At 51.1% G+C, this 20,212-nt stretch overlaps 1 protein-coding gene across 1 annotated transcript in view; it reads left to right on the top strand.

Moving 5' to 3' along the window:
- The window catches only part of LOC146797223 (zinc finger protein 777-like), a 108,233-nt gene that overhangs the window by 59,741 nt on the left and 28,280 nt on the right, over positions 1-20,212 (top strand). Inside the window, exons 4-5 of the mRNA XM_085624176.1 lie at positions 5,818-5,937; positions 13,215-13,295. Coding sequence (XP_085480302.1) covers positions 5,818-5,937; positions 13,215-13,295 — 201 coding nt within the window. The remainder of the gene's footprint in view (positions 1-5,817; positions 5,938-13,214; positions 13,296-20,212) is intronic.

Raw genomic sequence — 20,212 nt, 5'->3', positions numbered from 1 at the left:
ACTCCAGCATTCCACACATTCTATTGCATCACCACCACTCCAGCATCCCTAACATTCCATCGCATTACCACCACTTCAGCTATCCACACATTCCAAGCATCACCACCACTTCCGCAATCCACACATTGCATGCATCATCACCACTCCAGCATTCCACACATTCTATTGCATCACCAGCACTCCAGCAATCCACACATTCCATGCATCACCACCGCTCCAGCATTCCACACATTCCATGCATCACCACCGGTCCAGCATTGCACACATTCCATCGCATCATCACCGCTCCTGCATCCCACACATTCCATGCATCACCACCACTCCAGCATTCCACACATTCCATTCATCACCACCACTCCAGCATTCCACACATTCATCACATCACCACCACTCCAGCATTCCACACATCCCATCGCATCACCACCACTCCAACAATCCACACATTCCATCGTATCACCACCACTCCAGCATTCCACACATTTCATGCATCACCACCTCTCCAGCAATCCACACATCCCATCGCATCACCACCATTCCTCGCATTCATCGCATCACCACCACTCCAGCATCTCTAACATTCCATCGCATCACCACCACTCCAGCAAACCACACATTCCATGCATCACCACCACTCCAGCATCCCTAACATTCCATCGCATCACCACCACTCCAGCAATCTACACATTCCATGCATCACCACCGCTCCAACATTCCACACATTCATCCCACCAATACCACTCCAGCATTCAACACATTCCATGCATCACCACCGCTCCAGCATTCCACACATTCCATGCATCACCACCGCTCCAGCATTCCAACGTTTCCATTGCATCACTACCACTCCAGCAATCCACACATTGCATCACATCACCACCAGTCCAGCATTCCACACTTTCCATGCATCACCACCACTCCAGCATTCCACACATTCCATCGTATCACAACCACTCCAGCATTCCAATGTTTCCATTGCATCACCACCGCTCCAGCATTCTATGCATCACCACCGCTCCAGCATTCCACACAATCCATTTCTCCAGCATCCCTAACATCCCATCACATCACCCACCACTCCACCATTCCACACATTCCATTGCATCACCACCACTCCACCATTCCACACAGCACATTCATGTTGGCTGAACAGCAAGGACTCAAGCACCAAGGAAGATGCATAGAATAGTACACACGATATAACACCTTCCCCCTTTATAGACACGTAAAAATATATGAATGCAAGATGGAATAAAGCATTTACATGAGGGAAGATGCATAGAGAAAATACACAAGATATAGCAGAGGTCCATTAAACTAGGTAATAATTACATCTGTTAAGGAAAGTGCTCAGAAACAACGGAAGGAGCTAGGAAGTTCTAGGTAAACAAGTATTATTGTTGTTCTTGAAAAGGCTGAGAGAGCCCGCCAGGTTGGTGTTTCTGATGAGGACAGACTCCCTTTGTGGCACTGAGGATGGCATTCAGGTTTGAAAGGAGTGTAAATTATCCTTGTAGACGCTGCATGTCAAGCAAAGGGGGAGGGGGACACCATTCACTTGTGTGATGTCATGAGTGGAGGGGGATGTCATGAGTGGAGGGAGATGTCCTAAGTGGAGGGAAATGTAATGAGTGGCTGGAGATGTCATGGATGGGTTGAGATTTCATTAGTAGAGGGAGATTTCATATGTGGAGGGAGATATCATGAATGGGTCAAGATGTCATTAGAAGAGGGAGATGTCATGTGGAGGGAGATGTCATGAATGGGTGGAGATGTCATTAGTAGAGGGAGATGTCATACGTGGAGGGAGATGTCATGGATGGGTTGAGATGTCATTAGTAGAGGGAGATGTCATTAGTAGAGGGAGATGTCATTAGTGAAGGGCGATGTCATGAATAAATGGAGTTGTCATAAGTGGAGGGAGATGTCATGTATGGATGGAGCCGTCATGAGTATTTAGTTGTATTCCAAGGAGCTCCACGCTGGGGCTCGCTATCCTCATCAGTTAGTATGAGTCTGTAGGCATCGAGCCTGGAGTGTTTCCATCTCAGTAGTCCAGGCCCGGCAGTGCCTGGTTCGGGCTCCTGATGAGAGGTAGGCATCCTGGGTCCTAAGTGGAGGCTGCACAGGGGTTATGGCACCAGGGAGCCAGGCAGCAGATGCCCCATTCCAGGGAGAGATGGCAGCCTTTGGACTGGAGTCGTGGAGGCACAGATGGAAGGGTTGGGCCAAGGACTCAATGGGAATTTGAAGTTGCAGGATTGGAGGCAGGAATCTGAGATTGACAAACATTGCAGCTCTAGTCTGAAGGGCCCAAAGAATGCTTGGGTTGAAAACAGTTCACTGCAGCCTGGGTGTCCCCTCTTGGGTGGATGGATAGGGAGGTCCATCTGAGCCCCCCACACGCATAAAGTAATTAGAAAGTCCTTGCAGTGTCCAGAGCTGGGTACCAGAGCCTCAAGCACAGCTGAATGGAAGAGGTGAAAGGATCTGCTGAACTGAAGGGAGTGGAGCAGAGAGATGTTCCATCACAGTCACAGGTAGGGTCTGTCCTCCCCAGACACGCCTCCAGGCATGAGGTGCATCTCTAGGCCCTCTAGAGAGAACCTCAGTGACACCTCTGTGTTCCTGGAGAGAGAGCCCATGGCTGCAGGGCTTTGTAAACCTTCTCCCAGAAATTACTACTAGTCCCAGGGAAGGATGTTTCTACTTCCAGTGTAGATGGTGTCCACAGAGGGGACATCTTTCTCCTGGAAGTGACTGCCAGTCCCAGAGAAGGAACGTTCTACTTCTAGTGAAGATGGTGTCCACATAGGGACCCCCTTCTCCTGGAAGTGACCGCCAGTCCCAGAGAAGGAAAGTCCTACTTACAGTGTAAATGGTGTCCACAGAGGGAACCCCTTCTCCCGGAAGTGACTGCCAGTCCCAGAGAAGGAAGGTTCTTCTTCTAGCGAAGATGGTGTCCACAGAAGGACCACCTTCTCCCGAAAGTGACTGCCAGTCCCAGAGAAGGAAGGTTCTACTTCTAGTGAAGATGGTGTTCACCGAGTGACTCCCTTCCTCCCAGAGTGACTGCCAGTCCCAGGGAAGGCAGGGTCTACTTCTAGTGAAGATGGTGTCCACAGAAGGAACCCCTTCTCCCGGAAGTGACTGCCAGTCCCAGAGAAGGAAGGTTCTTCTTCTAGTGAAAATGGTGTCCACAGAAGGACCCCCTTCTCCCGGAAGTGACTGCCAGTCCTAGAGAAGGAAGGTTCTACTTCTAGTGAAGATGGTGTCCACAGAAGGACCACCTTCTCCCGAAAGTGACTGCCAGTCCCAGAGAAGGAAGGTTCTACTTCTAGTGAAGATGGTGTCCACCGAGTGACTCCCTTCTCCCCGGAGTGACTGCCAGTCCCAGGTAAGGGAGGTTCTACTTCTTGTGAAGATGGTGTCCACCGAGATGAACCCCCTTCTCCCAGAGTGACTGCCAGTCCCAGGAAGGAAAGTTCTACTTCTAGTGAAGATGGTGCCCACAGAGGGGACCCCCTTCTCCCTGGAGTGACTGCCAGTCCCAGAGAAGGAAGGGCCTACTTCTAGTGAAGATGGTGTCCACCGAGAGACCCCCTTCTCCCCGGAGTGACTGCCAGTCCCAGAGAAGGAAGGGTCTACTTCTAGTGAAGATGGTGTCCACCGAGGGGACCCCCTTCACCCCGGAGTGACTGCCAGTCCCAGAGAAAGAAGGGTCTACTTCTAGTGAAGATGGTGTCAACCGAGGGGACCACCTTCTCCCCGAAGTGACTACCAGTCCCAGAGAAGGAAGGGTCTACTTCTAGTGAAGATGGTGTCCACTGAGGGGACCCCCTTCTCCCGGAAGTGACTGCCAGTCCCAGGGAATGGAGGTTCTACTTCTAGTGAAGATGGTGTCCACTGAGGGGCACCCCTTCTCCCCGGAGTGACTGCCAGTCCCAGAGAAGGAAGAGTCTACTTCTAGTGAAGATGGTGTCCACCGAGGGGACCACCTTCTCCCGGAAGTGACTGCCAGTCTCAGGAAAGGAAGACTCTAGTTCTAGTGAAGATGGTGTCCACAGAGCGGAACCCCCCTCTCCCAAGAGTGACTGCCAGTCCCAGGGAAGGGAGGCTCTACTTCTAGTGAAGATGGTGTCCACAGAGGGGAACCCCCCTCTCCCAAGAGTGGCTGACAGTCTCAGGGAAGGGAGGCTCTTCTTCTAGTGACGATGGTGTCCACAGAGGGGAGCCCCCTTCTCTCAAGAGTGACTGCCAGTCCCAGAGAAGGAAGATCCTACTTCTAGTGAAGATGGTGTCCACAGAGGGGACCCCCTTCTCCCGGATGGAGCCTCCTAAATTGTTCTGGTGATACTTAGGGACCTCCAGCAGCAGTGCCTACTGGCCAGTACCCTTCCCATGTCTGTGAATCTTCATTGCTTTGGCCTGGGCTGGATCTGGGACATAGGTACAGCTTGTACCCCACACGTTTGCAGCGGGCCCCCATCCTGTATGGATCCGCAGCCAGAATAAAGGCTTTACTTCTACGAGTACCCTGGCTGACCTCTTGACACCTGTGGACCTTGACCCCTGGTGAGAGTAAGATGGATGGCAAATGCTGCTTTCCTTGAATCCAGGTCAGAACCATGAGTGATGTGAGAGCGGGACAGACAGACGGAGCTGGTGGGGGAGGGGCAGAGCCCCCGCCCCTTTCCAGAGGGAGAGTATCGGTGACACAAGGACCTCTCATAGGAGGAACACACTTGTCACACCCCTATTCTCCATCCTTTTGTCCAGAGCATATGGGGTGTGACCTTCACCATAGAAAGGGGAGTGGCTTGTGTTCTCTGCCCCCCAAACTCTATTCTTCTTCTTCCAAGTTACTACATAAGTTTTGTTGGATTTCTCTCTTCACTGTGAATTTAGTATGGCTGCCTGGCTGACTAGGCATCCTACGCGTGTCTGCATGAGGGCACCCTACCCGGGCCTGTATGAGGGCCCCATACCCACGTCTGCATGAGGGCATCCTACGTGTGCCTGCATGAGGGCCACCTACCCGCGTCTGCACTAGGGCACCCCAGAAAAAAGATGGGCTAAGGCAGAGTTCTCGACTGCTACTTGAGGGCAAGTGACTCAGCGGGGCAGTGGCACCCAAAGAGAAGACCACGGCCTATATGTGCCCCCTACCCTCAGAGCATGTGAGCACCTCCCTCGCTTTCTATCTGACAAAGAGTTGGAATGAAAACCTCTGATGTCGATGTCCGTTCACAGCTCATTGTACCTACAGTATAGCTGTACCTCGTGCCTCGAAGCCCACCACATACTCAGAGATCGTACCTAGAGTACAGCTGTACCTTGCGTCTCAAAGCCCACCACTAGCTCAGAGATCGTTCCTACAGTACAGCTGTACTTTGCACCTCGAAGCCCACCACGAGCTCAGAGATCATACCTACAGTACAGCTGTATCTCACACCTCGAAGCCCACCACATGCTCAGAGATGACCCTTGTTTCTCTCTCAAAGGATTCTGAAGTTGTCCTGTTTAGACCCTTCTTGTCCGGTTCTTCTCTTACATTGGTGCTTATAGAGGGGCTGTGACATGCCAGGCTTCCTGCTTCACTGTCACAGTTTCTTCCTACAATTCCTACAGCAGATGAAAGTAGAGAGAGAGAGGAATTCTGAAGAGTAAGGGGAAGGTGCCGTTCACTAAGCCCCGTCCCATCTGGGGGATAATTACTCTTCATGTGTTTTATTGAAAACATATTAATGTTTGGAAAGCGGAATAGGTTTGACTGCCTTGCAGGACTTCCGGCTAATACTCTTGTTTCATTTACTACAGGTCATGAGGTGGCTTCAACCTTCATTAAAGAAGAAGACGCAGATGAAGAGTCCCTCAGCCCGGCCAATGTAGGGAGCCCTGGAAGAATGGCAGGAGTAAGACCATTTGTATCCCCAAGAGGTGTGTAAATCACACAGGCATGAGAGCCTTACTTGTGTCCCCTGTGGGTGAGTAGCTCCAGTGAGTGGTGTCACTCCAGTGACACCCTTTGTTGTGTCTCCTGTGGGTGAGTAGTTCCAGTGAGTGGAGTCACTCCAGTGATACCCTTTGTTGTATCTGCTGTGGGTGAGTAGTTCCAGTGAGTGGTGTCACTCCAGTGATACCCTTTGTTGTATCTGCTGTGGGTGAGTAGTTCCAGTGAGTGGTGTCACTCCAGTGACACCCTTTGTTGTATCTGCTTTGGGTGAGTAGTTCCAGTGAGTGGAGTCACTCCGGTGACACCCTTTGTTATACTTCCTGTGGGTGAGTAGTTCCAGTGAGTGGTGTCACTCCACTGACACTCTTTGTAGTATCTGCTGTGGGTGAGTAGTTCCAGTGAGTGGTTTCACTTCAGTGAGACCCTTTGTTGTATCTACTATGGGTGAGTAGTTCCAGTGAGTGATGTCACTCCAGGGACACTCTTTGTTGTATCTGCTGTCGGTGAGTAGTTCCAGTGAGTGGTGTCACTCCGGTGACACCCTTTGTTGTACTTCCTGTGGGTGAGTAGTTCCAGTGAGTGGTGTCACTCTGGTGACACTATTTGTTGTATCTGCCGTGGGTGAGTAGATCCAGTGAGTGGTGTCAATCCACTGACACCCTTTGTTGTATCTGCCTTGGGTGAGTAGTTCCAGTGAGTGGTGTCACTCCAGTGACACCCTTTGTTGTATCTTACATGGGTGAGTAGTTCCATTGAGTGGTGTCACTCCGGTGACACCCTTTGTTGTATCTTCCATGGGTGAGTAGTTCCAGTGAGTGGTGTCACTCCAGTGACACCCTTTGTTGTATCTGCTGTGGGTGAGTAGTTCCAGTGAGTGGTGCCACTCCAGTGACACCCTTTGTTGTATCTTCCATGGGTGAGTAGTTCCATTGAGTGGTGTCACTCCGGTGACACCCTTTTGTATCTTCCATGGGTGAGTAGTTCCAGTGAGTGGTGTCACTACAGTGACACTCTTTGTTGTATCTGCCTTGGGTGAGTAGTTCCAGTGAGTGGTGTCACTCCAGTGACACTCTTTGTTGTATCTGCTATGGGTGAGTAGTTCCAGTGAGTGGTGTCCCTCCAGTCACACCCTTTGTTGTATCTGCCGTGGGTGAATAGTTTCAGTGAGTAGTGTCCCTCCTCTTTGTTGTATCTGCCATGGGTAAGTAGTTCCAGTTAGTTGTGTCACTCCGGTGACACCCTTTGTTGTATCTGCCATAAGGTGAGTGGTTTCACTTCGGTGTCACCCTTTGTTGTATCTGCCATGGGTGAGTAGTTCCAGTGAATGGCTTCACTCCGTTGACACCCTTTGTTATATCTGCCATGGGTGAGTAGTTCCAGTGAGTGGTGTCACTCCGGTGACACCCTTTGTTGTATCTGCCATGGGTGAGTAGTTACAGTGAGTGGTGTCACTCGGTGATACCCTTTGTTGTATCTGCAATCGGTGAGTAGTTCCAGTGAGTGGTTTCACTCCGTTGACACCCTTTCTTGTATCTTCCGTGGGTGAGTAGTTCCAGTGAGTGGTGCCACTCCGGTGACACCCTTTGTTGTATCTGCCGTGGGTGAGTAGTTCCAGTGAGTGACACCCTTTCTTGTATCTTCTGTGGGTGAGTAATTCCATTGAGTGGTGCCACTCCGGTGGCACCCTCTGTTGTATCTGCCGTAGGTGAGTAGTTCCAGTGAGTGGTGTCCCTCCGGTGACCCTCTCTGTTGTATCTTCCATGGGTGAGTAGTTCCAGTGAGTGGTGTCACTGCAGTGACACTCTTTGTTGTATCTTCCATGGTTGAGTAGTTCCATTGAGTGGTGTCACTCTGGTGACTCCCTTTGTTGTATCTTCCATGGGTGAGTAGTTCCAGTGAGTGGTGTCACTACAGTGACACTCTTTGTTGTATCTGACTTGGGTGAGTAGTTCCAGTGAGTGGTGTCACTCCAGTGACACTCTTTGTTGTATCTGCTATGGGTGAGTAGTTCCAGTGAGTGGTGTCCCTCCAGTCACACCCTTTGTTGTATCTGCCGTGGGTGAATAGTTTCAGTGAGTAGTGTCCTTCCAGGGACACTCTTTGTTGTATCTGCCATGGGTAAGTAGTTCCAGTGAGTTGTGTCACTCCGGTGACACCCTTTGTTGTATCTGCCATTAGGTGAGTGGTTTCACTTCGGTGACACCCTTTGTTGTATCTGCCATGGGTGAGTAGTTCCAGTGAGTGGTTTCACTCCGTTGACACCCTTTGTTGGATCAGCCATGGATGAGTAGTTCCAGTGAGTGGTGTCACTCCGGTGACACCCTTTGTTGTATCTGCCGTGGGTGAGTAGTTCCAGTGAGTGGTGTCCTTCCAGTGACACCCTTTGTTGTATCTGCCGTGGGTGAGTAGTTCCAGTGAGTGGTTTCACTCCAGTGACACCCTTTGTTGTATCTGCCATGGGTGAGTAGTTCCAGTGAGTGGTGTCACTCTGGTGACACCCTTTGTTGTATCTTCCAGTGAGTGATGTCCCTCCAATCACACCCTTTGTTGTATCTGCCGTGGGTGAGTAGTTCCAGTGAGTGGTGTCACTCCGGTGACACACTTTGTTGTATCTGCCATGGATGAGTAGTTCCAGTGAGTGGTCTCCCTCCGGTGACACCCTTTCTTGTATCTTCCATGGGTGAGTAGTTCCAGTGAGTGGTGCCACTCCAGTGACACCCTTTGTTGTATCTGCCGTGGGTGAGTAGTTCCAGGGAGTGACACCCTTTCTTGTATCTTCTGTGGGTGAGTAGTTCCAGTGAGTGGTGCCACTCCGGTGGCACCCTTTGTTGTATCTGCCGTGGGTGAGTAGTTCCAGTGAGTTGTGTCCCTCCGGTGACACTCTTTGTTGTATCTGCCATGGGGGAGTAGTTCTAGTGAGTGGTTTCACTCCGGTGACACTCTTTGTTGTATCTGCCATGGGTGAGTATTTCCAGTGAGTGGTGTCACTCCGGTGACACCCTTTCTTGTATCTGCCATGGGTGAGTAGTTCCAGTGAGTGGTGTCACTCCGGTGACACCCTTTCTTGTATCTGCCATGGGTGAGTAGTTCCAGTGAGTGATTTCACTCCGGTGACACCCTTTCTTGTATCTGCCAATGGTGAGTAGTTCCAGTGAGTGGTGTCTCTCCGGTGACACCCTTTCTTGTATCTGCCCGTGGTTGAGTACTTACAATGAATTGTGTCCCTCTGGTGACACCCTTTCTTGTATGTTCCGTGGGTGAATAGTTCCAGTGAGTGGTGTCACTACGGTCACACCTTTTGTTGTATCTGCCGTGGGTGAGTAGTTCACGTGAGTGTTGTCCCTCCAGTCAAACCATTTGTTGCATCTGCCATGGGTGAGTAGTTCCAGTGAGGTCAGTGGTTTCACTTCGGTGACACCCTTTGTTGTATCTGCCATGGGTGAGTAGTTCCAGTGAGTATTTTCACTCCGGTGACACCCTTTGTTGTATCTGCCATGGATGAGTAGTTCCAGTGATTGGTGTCCCTCCGGTGACACCCTTTCTTGTATCTTCCGTGGGTGAGTAGTTCCAGTGAGTGGTGCCACTCCAGTGACACCCTTTGTTGTATCTGCTGTGGGTGAGTAGTTCCAGTGAGTGGTGTCTCTCCGGTGACACCCTTTGTTGTATCTGCAGTGGGTGAGTAGTTCCAGTGAGTGGTTTCACTCAGGTGACACCCTTAGTTGCATCTGCCATGGGTGAGTAGTTCCAGTTAGTGGTGTCACTCCGGTGACACCCTTTGTTGTATCTGCCATGGGTGAGTAGTTCCAGTGAGTGGTGTCACTCCGGTGACACCCTTTCTTGTATCTGCCATGGGTGAGTAGTTCCAGTGAGTGATTTCACTCCGGTGACACCCTTTCTTGTATCTGCCAATGGTGAGTAGTTCCAGTGAGTGGTGTCCCTCCGGTGACACCCTTTCTTGTATCTGCCCGTGGTTGAGTACTTCCAGTGAATTGTGTCCCTCCGGTGACACCCTTTCTTGTATGTTCCGTGGGTGAATAGTTCCAGTGAGTGGTGTCACTACGGTCACACCTTTTGTTGTATCTGCCGTGGGTGAGTAGTTCACGTGAGTGTTGTCCCTCCAGTCAAACCATTTGTTGTATCTGCTGTGGGTGAGTAATTCCAGTGAGTGATGTCCCTCCAATCACACCCTTTGTTGTATCTGCCGTGGGTGAGTAGTTCCAGTGAGTGGTGTCACTCCGGTGACACCCTTTGTTGTATCTGCCGTGGGTGAGCAGTTCAAGTGAGTGGTGTCATTCCGGTGACACCCTTTGTTGTATCTGCCGTGGGTGAGTAGTTCCAGAGAGTGGTGTCCCTCCGGTGAAACCCTTTGTTGTATCTGCCATGGGTGAGTAGTTCCAGTGAGGTCAGTGGTTTCACTTTGGTGACACCCTTTGTTGTATCTGCCATGGGTGAGTAGTTCCAGTGTGTGGTGTCCCTCCGGTGACACCCTTTGTTGTATCTGCTGTGGGTGAGCAGTTCCAGTGAGTGGTGTCTCTCCGGTGACACCCATTGTTGTATCTGCCATGGGTGAGTAGTTCCAGTGAGTGGTGTCACTCCGGTGACACCCTTTCTTGTATCTGCCATGGGTGAGTAGTTCCAGTGAGTGGTGTCACTCCGGTGACACCATTTGTTGTATCTGCCATGGATAGTAGTTCCAGTGAGGTCAGTGGTTTCACTTCGGTGACACCCTTTGTTGTATCTGCCATGGGTGAGTAGTTCCAGTGAGTATTTTCACTCCGGTGACACCCTTTGTTGTATCTGCCATGGATGAGTAGTTCCAGTGAGTGGTGTCCCTCCGGTGACACCCTTTCTTGTATCTTCCGTGGGTGAGTAGTTCCAGTGAGTGGTGCCACTCCAGTGACACCCTTTGTTGTATCTGCCGTGGGTGAGTAGTTCCAGTGAGTGGTTTCACTCCAGTGACACCCTTTGTTGTATCTGCCATGGGTGAGTAGTTCCAGTGAGTGGTGTCACTCTGGTGACACCCTTTGTTGTATCTGCCATGGGTGAGTAGTTCCAGTGAGTGGTGTCACTCTGGTGACACCCTTTCTTGTATCTGCCATGGGGGAGTAGTTCCAGTGAGTGATTTCACTCCGGTGACACCCTTTCTTGTATCTGCCAATGGTGAGTAGTTCCAGTGAGTGGTGTCCCTCCGGTGACACCCTTTCTTGTATCTGCCCGTGGTTGAGTACTTCCAGTGAATTGGGTCCCTCCGGTGATACCCTTTCTTGTATGTTCTGTGGGTGAATCGTTCCAATGAGTGGTGTCACTCCGGTCACACCATTTGTTATATCTGCTGTGGGTGAGTAGTTCCAGTGAGTGGTGTCCCTCCAGTCACACCCTTTGTTGTATCTGCCGTGGGTGAGTAGTTCCAGTGAGTGGTTTCACTCCGGTGACACCCTTAGTTGCATCTGCCATGGGTGAGTAGTTCCAGTTAGTGGTGTCACTCCGATGACACCCTTTGTTGTATCTGCCATGGGTGAGTAGTTCCAGTGAGTGGTGTCACTCCAGCCACACCCTTTCTTGTATCTGCCATGGGTGAGTAGTTCCAGTGAGTGATTTTACTCCGGTGACACCCTTTCTTGTATCTGCCGTGGTTGAGTACTTCCCGTGAGAGGTGTCCCTCCGGTGACACCCTTTCTTGTATGTTCCGTGGGTGAATAGTTCCAGTGAGTCGTGTCACTCCGGTCACACCCTTTGTTGTATCTGCCGTGGGTGAGTAGTTCCAGTGAGTGTTGTCCCTCCAGTCAAACCATTTGTTGTATCTGCTGTGGGTGAGTAGTTCCAGTGAGTGGTGTCCCTCCAGTCACACCATTTGTTGTATCTGCCGTGGGTGAGTAGTTCCAGTGAGTGGTGTCACTCCGGTGACACCCTTTGATGTATCTGCCATGGGTGAGTTTTATAACAGCCTTATGGGGAAGGGGAACCAAGGCCAATAGGTCAGCTCAGACCTTGTTGGATGCTGGAATTATTCCCAAGGATCATTAATTCTGTTTTCATTCCATTAAGTTTTAGTCAGGACTTGTTCATACAGCTGGCCACCTGATCCAAACAGGGTCCAAGATTAGATGGTGAAGTTTCCGAGTCTGGTGCCAAAGAGAACACCAGCTGGGTGTTGTCTGCATACGAGACTATAGAGGTCCCAAAAGTTGCCACAGTGTCTTCCAAAGGCTGAAGATATATATTAAACAGCACGGGGCACAGTGAGGACCTCTGCGGGACCCCACATGCCACTGGCAAGATATCTGAGCAGCAGTCTCTGTCAAAAACGTGAAATTTTCGTTCCTTTAAAAAGGACCCAACCCACTCACTGGCTTTCCCTGTGATACCGACCCTACTAACCAGGAGCGACCCGTGCAAGTAAAAAGCGGTGAGGTGGGGACTCGACAGATGGCGACAAGGAAAAAAGTAAATAAATAATTTTCCCTCATCGTCTGTTGTGTCCCCCCCTGTGCCCCGCCCCACCTTTCTTACCTGCACAGGCCGCTTCTGCTACCAACTCGTATCTAAAAGTATCAAATGGTCAACTGTGTCGAAGGCCACACTGAGGCCAAGGAGCACAGTAGCCACTGTAGCCCCCGATCCATTCTCTTTTTGTCTCTTCCACCACTGCCAGGTGTAATTTGGACTCTTGTATCTCAAGTATGGGCTTAATTGATTTTCCGCCAAGCTTGGCGGCAAATCTGTGGACCGCCTCCAGTGATCTAGTCAATTGTGGGGATCTGACAGAGCGGAGAGATCTCCAGTCTGGGGATGAGGCAAATGGAAGACCCAAATAAGCATCAGTCGAATGAGCTGCGATCTTTGTCCCCCTCCAGGGGGACACGTCCTGACATATGATTTTGAACAATTGATGTTTAAATCCAAATCCTTCATAAAGAGAGTAACAATCTCCGCAGGTATTGAAGTGCATTTGCCATCCTAGATAACACAACTGCGTCGTCTGCGTAAACGCACAAAATCACACACACTTAGTGTCCCTAAAGCCAGCTATTTCTGGTATTTGAACTTTAAAAAACGGAACTGGAAAATTTGTGTACGTGCTGCTGCAAATAATCCATGGCATGGCTTTTATGAAATTCAAAGAAGGGCAAAAGTGGTTGCTTAGCATAAACCCTTGTAACAGAGGTAACTCCTTGAACATCTGCTCTGAGACTAGATTAGGAAAAAGTCCTGTACGATTGTATAAAACAGATAAAACTCTAACCCTTGATCTTTCCTGCAGGATTTGATTTTCCCAGTATTGACTCAGAGGCAAGCCTGGGGGATCCCTTCGAAGCTGGAGGAGAGAGTGGTACCATCTCAGGTGAGTCCAACTCCTTGCCAATCCTTACTCTGCTATTAACCACTGCTCACCATCTCAGGTGAGTGCCAACTCCTCGCCAATTCCTACTCTGCTGTTAACCACTGCTTACCATCTCAGGTGAGTGCCAACTCTTCGCCAATCCTTACTCTGCTGTTAACCACTGGTTACCATCTTAGGTGAGTGCCAACTCCTCACCAATCCCTACTCTGCTGTTAACCACTGCTTACCATCTCAGGTGAGCGCCAACTCCTCGCCAATCCCTACTCTGCTGTTAACCACTGCTTACCATCTCAGGTGAGTGCCAACTCCTCACCAATCCCTACTCTGCTGTTAACCACTGCTCACCATCTCAGGTAAGTTAGAAACGCTTGCGGCGAGTGAACATTTCCTGAGCAGTAAGGGCAGGATTCTCAGCTTTGCTGAACTGTGTGTTGCCTGCTCATTACAGTTCCATAAATGAACCTTCCCAATTCTGGTAATTTACCTATAAATGACCTCAACCCGAGGGATCCTTCTCTGCTCAGGTACATTACACAGCTTCTGACCATTGTATCACCAGGGTCTGTGTGTGAGTTTCTTTCCTAGGTTTGGGGAGCGCGGGACTGTGAGCTGATGATAGCATTCACAGATCAAGTGTATACAAATGAAGCAATCAAATTTCTCCACATTAAAAATACTTTAAATATTTTAGAAGTATAAGCCTTTCAAGTGAAAAGGATTCCCCCCCCCCCCCTTTCTAAGCCTCTGTTGACATTTGGGATAGCTTGTAATTCATCTTTAAAAAGTTCCTTTCCATGTAAAATTTAAATCTCCCCCCCCCCAGATTTTGGGGATTTTAAACACACCCTGGGGGTTGTAATGCACTAGAGCGGGCCCTGCAAAAATAGCCAAATCTACTGGCGGTCGCCAGTAGATAGTTATAGTTAGGACTGTGTTTCCATAGGAAATCTGAAAATTCTATTTTGAATAACTTTGGCGCCGGTTGACGAATCCTCGCGGAATTTTCAAAACTAATGGGGCGCTCCGCTCAGCTCCTACCCTGAAAGTCTCGGGGTGATTCGTCAAGCGGGGGCTGAGAAAAAAGGGGGGTCCCAAAACGCATTTTCCCATAGGACCTTTAGTCAAAGGTACAGCCCGAACGGCTGAACAGAATTCCTTGAAAATTGACAAAGAGGTAGTCCTCAGGTCAGGCATGTGCCTTTTGCATATATGGTGTCAATCTGTTCAGTAGTTCCTGAGAAAATTGCAGTTAAAAGTACATAAATATCTATAGGCGCACACCATAACGTGCGTGAGCGTAATTCTGATTGGTGGTTACATGTCAGTCAACATTCGAATCGGTCGAAATCAGGAAGTGTCAGCCGCCATTTTGTGTGTTTTGTGTGTGACAGTGAAAAAGAAAGGTGGAGAACGTGAAAAGGGGGCAGGGTAGAGAGTTCCTGACTCCCTAGCCTTTGTCAGAGGGTCCCTGAAGGACCCCGAAGGGTGAAAAAAATTTTTTTTTTTTTTTTTTAAATCGCCGGGTGCGCGCACCGTGCGCGCACCGTGCGCACACGGTGAAGAACCTTAAACCTTAAAAAAAAAAAAAACATTTTAACCGAGCCATTCCATATTACAGGATACAGTCAATCTATAACTATATACATAGGTAGCTTATTGTAAAATAAATATATAAAAAATATAATAAAACATACATAACTTAGCATTTAAAAAACCTTACAAATTCACTTAAAAAACCATAGGTTTCTCACACGTTATAGTTAGGAATTAGCATTTAAAAAACCTTGCAAATTCCCTTAAAAAACCATAGGTTTCACACGTTATAGTTAGCTGGACATTACACTCGTAAAAAACCATTGAAATTCCCCCGTTATAGTTAGTTCAGATAACTATAACTCGCGCGACCGCCACTCTATCATAAGGATGATGTCATCACATGAGTGATGCCACTGACCATGTCATGAGTGATGTAATATGTGACGTCATCAGCAGTGGATTGCGGGCGCGCGAGTTATAGTTATCTGAACTAACTATAACGGGGGAATTTCAATGGTTTTTTATGAGTGAAATGTCCAGCTAACTATAACATGTGTGAAACCTATGGTTTTTTAAGTGAATTTGCAAGGTTTTTTAAATGCTAATTCCTAACTATAATGTGTGTGAAACCTATGGTTTTTTAAGTGAATATATATATATATATATATTGTTAGAACCGGCTGTTGGAGGGAGGACCACCGGGGAGTCAGGGGGCCCACTCCGGGGCACCTTCCTACCGCAAAGTTATAGCCGAGCGCCGCTGAGAAGCCTCCTAGGAGAGGTCTTTCTCCTATGATCGTACTAGGCCCAGTAACACCACCACACAGGACTCCGTATCAGTTGCTTGTCTAGGTGCTTTATCAATAGTAGCACATTCGAAATATTTACAGGGGGATCGAGAGATCCAGAAAGAGTCTCAATGTCTTTGTAGGGACAGGGTAGCGGGACAGTCTTAGTACCAGCCTGGTACGGGGAAGCTCTGCGCCAGACCTTGCGTTAGGCCGAAGGCGGCTCCGGGGACCGGAGCGGCAGGTGCTGGTCTCAAAGCAGCTCGGACGTGGAGAGCCGCGACGGGGTCTGCAGGGCTCGGGTGGTAGGTCCGCTTCGGTCGAGCCGCGACGAGGTCAGCTGGGCTCTGATGGCAAGTTCAACAAGGTCGGGCCGCGACAGCGTCAGCAGGGCCCCAAGGGTTCGTGAAGGTCTTTAAGCACGGTGGAGCCGCGACGTAGTCAGCAGGGCTCAGAGCGTGGTTCCAGGATGAGTCTTTCTCCGTAGGGTCAGCCGCGATCCGATCAGCAGGGCTCTTGACTCCGGGATACAACTGCTGTCCTGTTGCAGGGTCGCCCCAGATATAGGTCTGGATCCCTTTGATGTCCGGACCCTTGCGCCCGGGGGGGGCGGAGAGGCCGGGTCGGGAGCGGCCATATGCTCAGCAGGAGAGGCGCCAGGCCCAGGAGAGCTGTGGGGCGATCGCACCTAGGTGTGGGAGGACGGTTGGGGGTCCCATCGATACTGCCCTCCGCCGGGAGTGGGGAAGTGTTCACGTGGTACCCCCTGGGCAGTTGTTGGTGCCTTGATGTCGGGGCTTGCTGGGGCCGAGGCCGGGTTGAGCGGGGTCACGTAGGCTGGTGCGCAGAGTCACGTACAATCCAAAATGGAGGAGCCCCGAGGTGCAGGGGACCTCGTGCGGCTTGGCGAGGGGGAACAGGACCACGCCACGAGGCCGGCTCCAACACCGGCGGTCTCTAGTTGGCAGAGGTATACACTTCTGACAAATAGGGACCCACCTCCTCTAGTCAGGGCAAGGGGTTTACACACTCAGATAACCCCTGCTCACCCCCTTGGTAGCTTGGCAGAGCAGACAGGCCTATCTCAGAGGCAGTGTGTTAAGCATTTATGACCACATATAGTAATAAAGTGAATACACTACAAATGGACACAACACAGGAGTTATTATAAAAATAAGTATTTTTATATAAGGCTTAGCACAAGACCAAGTAGCGATAAAAATCTACCACAATCTTAATAAATACTCTTTGGAAGGAAAAATAATAGTTCAGGTGAAGTTTCTCTTTAGGAAATAGTTCTTTAGCAACAAAAGTAAGTATTCTTCTCAAAACACAGTTCTTGGCAACAATGTGACCCCCACAGGAGTCACACGACGTCGAGGTTACGATATTCGCAAGGTTCGGCGTCGACCGTGAGGAGCGCTACGTCGAGCCTGGAGTTGCAACAGACCCCACAAACACAGTACCTTTAGAATGAAGCAACACGATGATCCACTGCGTCGAGAGGTCGGCGTCGAGAGGTCGGCGTCGATCGTGCCTCGGAGTCGGGGCGATCCGCAGCGGCGTCGAGAGGTGTCGGGCCGGAGCAGCGCCCACGGCGTCGAGAAGGGCGCAGCGTCGATGCGATCAGCAGCGGCGTCGAGACGGGGTCACTTGGAGCTGGAGCCGAACTCACTATTCACTGGCGTCGCTACTGGCGTCGATTGGGCCCGGTGGCTGGCGTCGAAGGCTCGGAACACTGGAGCCGTGCTCACGATGTCGAGCTGGATTCGGCGTGTCCGGCGACGTCAAGATTGCAGATTTCCCCTGTGCACTGGAAACACCACGTTCCAGCAACAAGCAATTCAGCAAAAGGTGAAGTCCTTTAGCCCTGTGACTTCAACAGGAGGCTGGCTCTCTTCCATCCCTTGGAGATTTTCTTGCAAGCTTGAGAGTACACACTCAGTTCCTCTCTCCTTGTCCCTTGGCAAAAATAAAGAAGCAGCTTCAGGTTCCCCCCAGCAAACAGCACACTGGCAGAAGGGGGAGGCAAGTCCTTGGATCAGCAGGCTTCTTGTCCTTGGTAGAGGTTTCCTTGTCAGAAGTGATCTAAGTTCTTTGGTTCAGGGGTCCTTCTTTTATACCCCTTTTCTGCTTTGTTCCCTTTATCCAAGCCGGGAAATTCCCCCCCATCCCAGGTTTGTTGTGGATGTTGCCAGGCCGAGGCACCTGGCCTATTCACTGAGCAGGGCAGGGTCATCAGCTGCCCAGCAGGAGGCGGAGCCAGTATTGTCACTGGCAGGGGCAGGGCCATCAGTCGCCCTGCAGGAGGTGGAGCCAGCATTGTGTCAGGCAGGGCAGGCTACCAGGGACTACTCTTCCCCCACTCTAAAGGTAAATGTCTCATTCACACCACACTGACTCATTCAGACCTCTGGAGCCACCCAGCCCCTGACACACACACCAAACCAGCAGAGACCGGTGCATAGTTGGACAAGAAAATAGCCACTTTCTAAAAGGGCTATTTTCAAACACAGAATTTAAAAACCATCCATCCTAAAGGATGTGTTATTAAATTCTGAGTTCAGGGATACTAAATTATTTTTTTTTTTTTTTTTTTTTTTTTTTAAACCGTTTATTGCAATCTCAAGTATATACAGGTATGGGCCTACAACCTTCCGGCCGGCCGCTAGAGTGACAGGAGCACCTGACAAACTTACAAAAGGGCACTTGGCCATCCTCAGCATAACCCATACGCAGAAGCCTTGGCCCCGTCATGTAAACCCGGTGGAGTATCTTAAGCTGGACGAAGCGAAGGCGAGCCGGTATGGCCACCTCCTTCGGAGAGGCCACCGCGGAAATCCAATCTTCGTCGTCCAACTCCAGCCCGTCGGCAACCCAAGCCTCACGGAGGCCGGTCAGCAGGCCCGAGCGGTCATTGATCAATTTTTTGTAAATGAGGGAGATCGTGCTATCCGGAACGTGGCCATCCAGCACTCTATCCTCCAGGGGGGAAGACTCCGGGATGGAGGCGACGTCTGGGAAGACGGAGCCCAGCGCATGACGGACCTGCAAGTACCGAAAGTATTCACTGCCTTGCAGCTGAAACTCCGTCTGCAGCGTCTCGAATGTTTTAAATCCCCCTCTCGTCCAGAGGTCCCCCACTTTACTGATGCCAATCATGTCCCACTTCTCGAAGCCCTTCGAGGTCCACAGGGAACCCAACCGCTGAGGCGCATACAACGGCGACGCCCGGGTCAAACGGTCCTTCCACCCCATAGCTGCATTGGCCGCGTGCCACACCCGCACCATGACACGCGTGGGCCCCGTCAAGCGGGGATCCGGCGCGCCGGAGTAGAGTGCTCGATTGTAGTCGCCACCGGGCAGGAGCATCTTGTCCATTTCAAATGCCGGGTTCAAGGCGGGCCCATAGAGGCCGTGATTAATTGCAGCTAGCTGGGAGGCCCAGTAATACCGCTTAATGTCCGGGAGGGCAATCCCCCCGTCATACCACGGGAGCGTCAACTTCGCCAGGGCTATACGCGGCCGCCCGTCCCAGAACAGGCGGCGCTGTAGACTCTCCACCTCACGGAAGTAGCGCGCCGGGACTAGGTCCATAGTGTTCTGGAGAGCGTACAGGAAGCGCGGCAACGACATCATCTTAAACAATGCCGCCCGGCCGAGCGGCGAAAGCGGCAGGCGCCGCCAGCGCGCGACGTCCTCCTTCAAGCGCTGGAGGGGGGGAAGCAAGTTTCGCTCGTAGCGGGCCTCCGGGTCCAGCGTAATATAGACACCCAGGTACCGAAACCCCTGCGAGGCAATCTGGATCGGACATCCCCGCGGGAGGACGGGAGCCTCCCCGGAAAGCACATAGACACATGATTTAGCCCAGTTGATGACAAGGCCTGAGTTACGGCCAAAGGAGCGCAGGACATCAACCAGGACAATCAGTGATTTGCGCGGGGAGGCTAGGTACAAAAGGATATCGTCAGCGTAGAGGGACACGCGGTCCTCATACTCGGGGGTCCAACGGAGACCACGGATGGAAGGGTGCCACCGCAGCCACTCCGCCAGGGGTTCCACGGCCAATGCAAACAGGAGCAGCGACAAGGGGCAACCCTGTCGCGTGCCCCGTCCCAGCGCGAACGGGGCCGAGACTCGCCCATTCACTACCACCTGCGCTTACGGGCCCGAGTACAGCAATTTGACCCAGCTGATGAATCCCGGTCCAAATCCAAATTTCGCCAGCATCGCCCAAATGTATGGCCATTCGAGCGTGTCAAACGCCATGGTGGCGTCTAAGGACGCCAAGATGGCCGGCTCCCGCACAAACGGAACGCGCGCGAGCACCCCGTGTAAGCGCCGCAGATTGAGGGCCGTGTTGCGGTGGGGGATAAAGCCAGACTGGTCTTGGTGGACCAAATCGCCCACCACGCCGACCAGCCGGTTGGCGAGCACCTTGGCAAGGATTTTGGGCTCCGCATTCAAGAGCGAGATAGGCCGATAGGAGGTAACCCGGTCTCGGGGTTTCCCCTCCTTGTGGATCACCACGATTGTAGCCAGACGTTGGTCCGGCGGGAGGGAGCCCCGCGAGTCGGCCGCCAGGAACATCGC

This window comes from Triturus cristatus, chromosome 9 (genome assembly GCF_964204655.1).
Source record: "Triturus cristatus chromosome 9, aTriCri1.1, whole genome shotgun sequence".
Classification (NCBI taxonomy): domain Eukaryota; kingdom Metazoa; phylum Chordata; class Amphibia; order Caudata; family Salamandridae; genus Triturus; species Triturus cristatus.
Note: the sequence above shows the minus strand (reverse complement) of the source record. Positions and strands in the feature narration are given on the sequence as shown.